Genomic DNA, 2278 nt, shown 5'->3' with positions numbered 1-2278 from the left:
CCAACTTTATGTGTGAGCCTCCTGAGTGCGCCCTCTGCTGGCAGCTGGTTTAGTTTATTTGAAGTTTTCACAGGAAATCCTCTTTACTCCAGAGTCTGAGAGGACGAGAACCAGGACTAACCTGGGACTCAACCAGGACTAAACCGCGTTTAAACTGGGACTGAACCAGGACTAAACCTGGTCTAAACTGGGACTAAACCAGGTCTGAGCCAGGATTGCAGTGGGAGCACATGGACCAAAGATCAACCAACATTCGGTGAGTCGATACCATTTTAAAAGTAGAATTTATGCAAAGAAACAGGAGTATGGGAGGGCATCTGACGCACAGGAGTATGGGAGGGCATCTGACGCACAGGAGTATGGGAGGGCATCTGACGCACAGGAGTATGGGAGGGCGTCTGACGCACAGGAGTATGGGAGGGCATCTGACACTCTCTCTCAGACAGATGGAGGACTGGCTGAACTCGTCTCTTCGCTCAAACGTCTCGTCCTCTGCAGACTTCAGCAGCGTCTTCACAGAGAAGGTACAGTTCATGAAACATAATGTCCCTCAAAGTGACAGTTGTCAAGATAAACAGTTCATTTTACCTGTAGTTCAGTCAAGATTGAAGGGAGCGACGGGGCGGAGGGGGTGGAGGAGGGTGGAGGAGGATGGAGGGGGGCGGAGGGGGCGGAGGAGGGTGGAGGGGGTGGAGGAGGATGGAGGGGGGCGGAGGAGGATGGAGGAGGGCGGAGGGGGTGGAGGGCGGAGGGGGCGGAGGGGGGCCGTGCTTTATTCATACCTCCATGTGGGACGTTTCAGGTCCTGCCCTCGCTCTATCTGGCCCTGTGCATTGTGGGATTGCTCCTGAACACTGTGGCTTCGTGTGTGTTCTGCCGTGTGGCCTCTGACGCCGCCCTGGTGGTGTATCTGAAGAACATGCTCCTGGCCGACTTCCTGATGCTCGTCTGCTTCCCCTTTAAACTCCTGGCCCAGCTCGGAGTGGGAGGCTGGAGACTACATGTGCTCATGTGCAGGTACTGGACCGGGACTGGACCGGGACTGGAACGGGACGGGACCAGGACGGGACCAGGACTAGACTAGGACTAGACTAGGACTGGACCAAGACTAAACCAGGACGGGACCAGGACTGGACCCGGGACTGGACCAGGACTGGACCAAGACTAAACCGGGACTGAACCAGGACTAGACAAAAAACTGGACCGGGACTGGACCTGGGACTGGACCTGGGACGGGACCCGGGACGGGACCCGGGACTGCACCCGGAACTGAACTGGGACAGGGACTGGACCGGGACAGGGACAGGAACCGGGACTGGACCAGGACGGGACCAGGACGGGACCAGGACGGGACCAGGACTGGACCAGGACTGGACCAGGACTGGACCAGGACTAGACTAAAACTGGACCAGGACCGAACCAGGACCGAACCAGGATGGGACCAGGACGGGACCAGAACTAGACTAGGACCAGACTAGGACTGAACCAGGACCAGACCAGGACTGAATCAGGACCGGACCAGGACTGGACCAGCACTGGACCAGGACTGGACCAGGACTAGACCAGAATGAGCCAGGTCTAAACCAGGACTAAACCAGGTCTTTTTGCAGGTATGTGGCGGTCTTGTTTTATTCGTCCATGTACACTGGAGTCATGTTTATGGGTCTCATCAGTTTGGAACGATACGTCAAGATCGTCCGACACTCCCAACCCAGTATGTGAGTACTAGTACTACTACTACTACTACTACTTCTGCTACTGCTAGTACTACTACTACTACTACTACTACTTCTGCTACTGCTATTACTACTACTACTACTACTACTACTACTTCTGCTACTGCTATTACTACTACTACTACTACTACTACTACTACTTCTGCTACTGCTATTACTACTACTGCTACTGCTATTACTACTACTACTACTACTTCTGCTACTGCTATTACTACTACTACTACTACTTCTGCTACTGCTATTACTACTACTACTACTACTACTTCTGCTATTACTACTACTACTACTACTACTTCTGCTATTACTACTACTACTACTACTACTACTACTACTTCTGCTATTACTACTACTACTACTACTACTTCTGCTATTACTACTACTACTACTACTACTACTTCTTCTGCTATTACTACTACTACTACTACTACTACTACTACTTCTGCTACTGCTATTACTACTACTACTACTACTTCTGCTACTGCTATTACTACTACTACTACTACTACTACTACTACTACTACTTCTTCTGCTATTACTACTAC

General features: G+C 51.4%; 1 protein-coding gene across 1 annotated transcript in view; it reads left to right on the top strand.

Annotated features, from left to right (window-relative positions):
* The first annotated feature begins 446 nt into the window (after positions 1–446).
* Positions 447–2278, top strand: part of LOC117379961 (P2Y purinoceptor 14) — a 6968-nt gene continuing 5136 nt past the window's right edge. The window contains exons 1-3 of the mRNA XM_055225842.1: positions 447–524; positions 803–1017; positions 1611–1718. Of these exons, the coding sequence (XP_055081817.1) occupies positions 447–524; positions 803–1017; positions 1611–1718 (401 nt within the window). The remainder of the gene's footprint in view (positions 525–802; positions 1018–1610; positions 1719–2278) is intronic.

Source organism: Periophthalmus magnuspinnatus, chromosome 13 (genome assembly GCF_009829125.3).
Source record: "Periophthalmus magnuspinnatus isolate fPerMag1 chromosome 13, fPerMag1.2.pri, whole genome shotgun sequence".
In the NCBI taxonomy this organism is placed as follows: Eukaryota; Metazoa; Chordata; class Actinopteri; order Gobiiformes; family Gobiidae; genus Periophthalmus; species Periophthalmus magnuspinnatus.
This window is presented reverse-complemented; position numbering and strand designations above follow the sequence as displayed.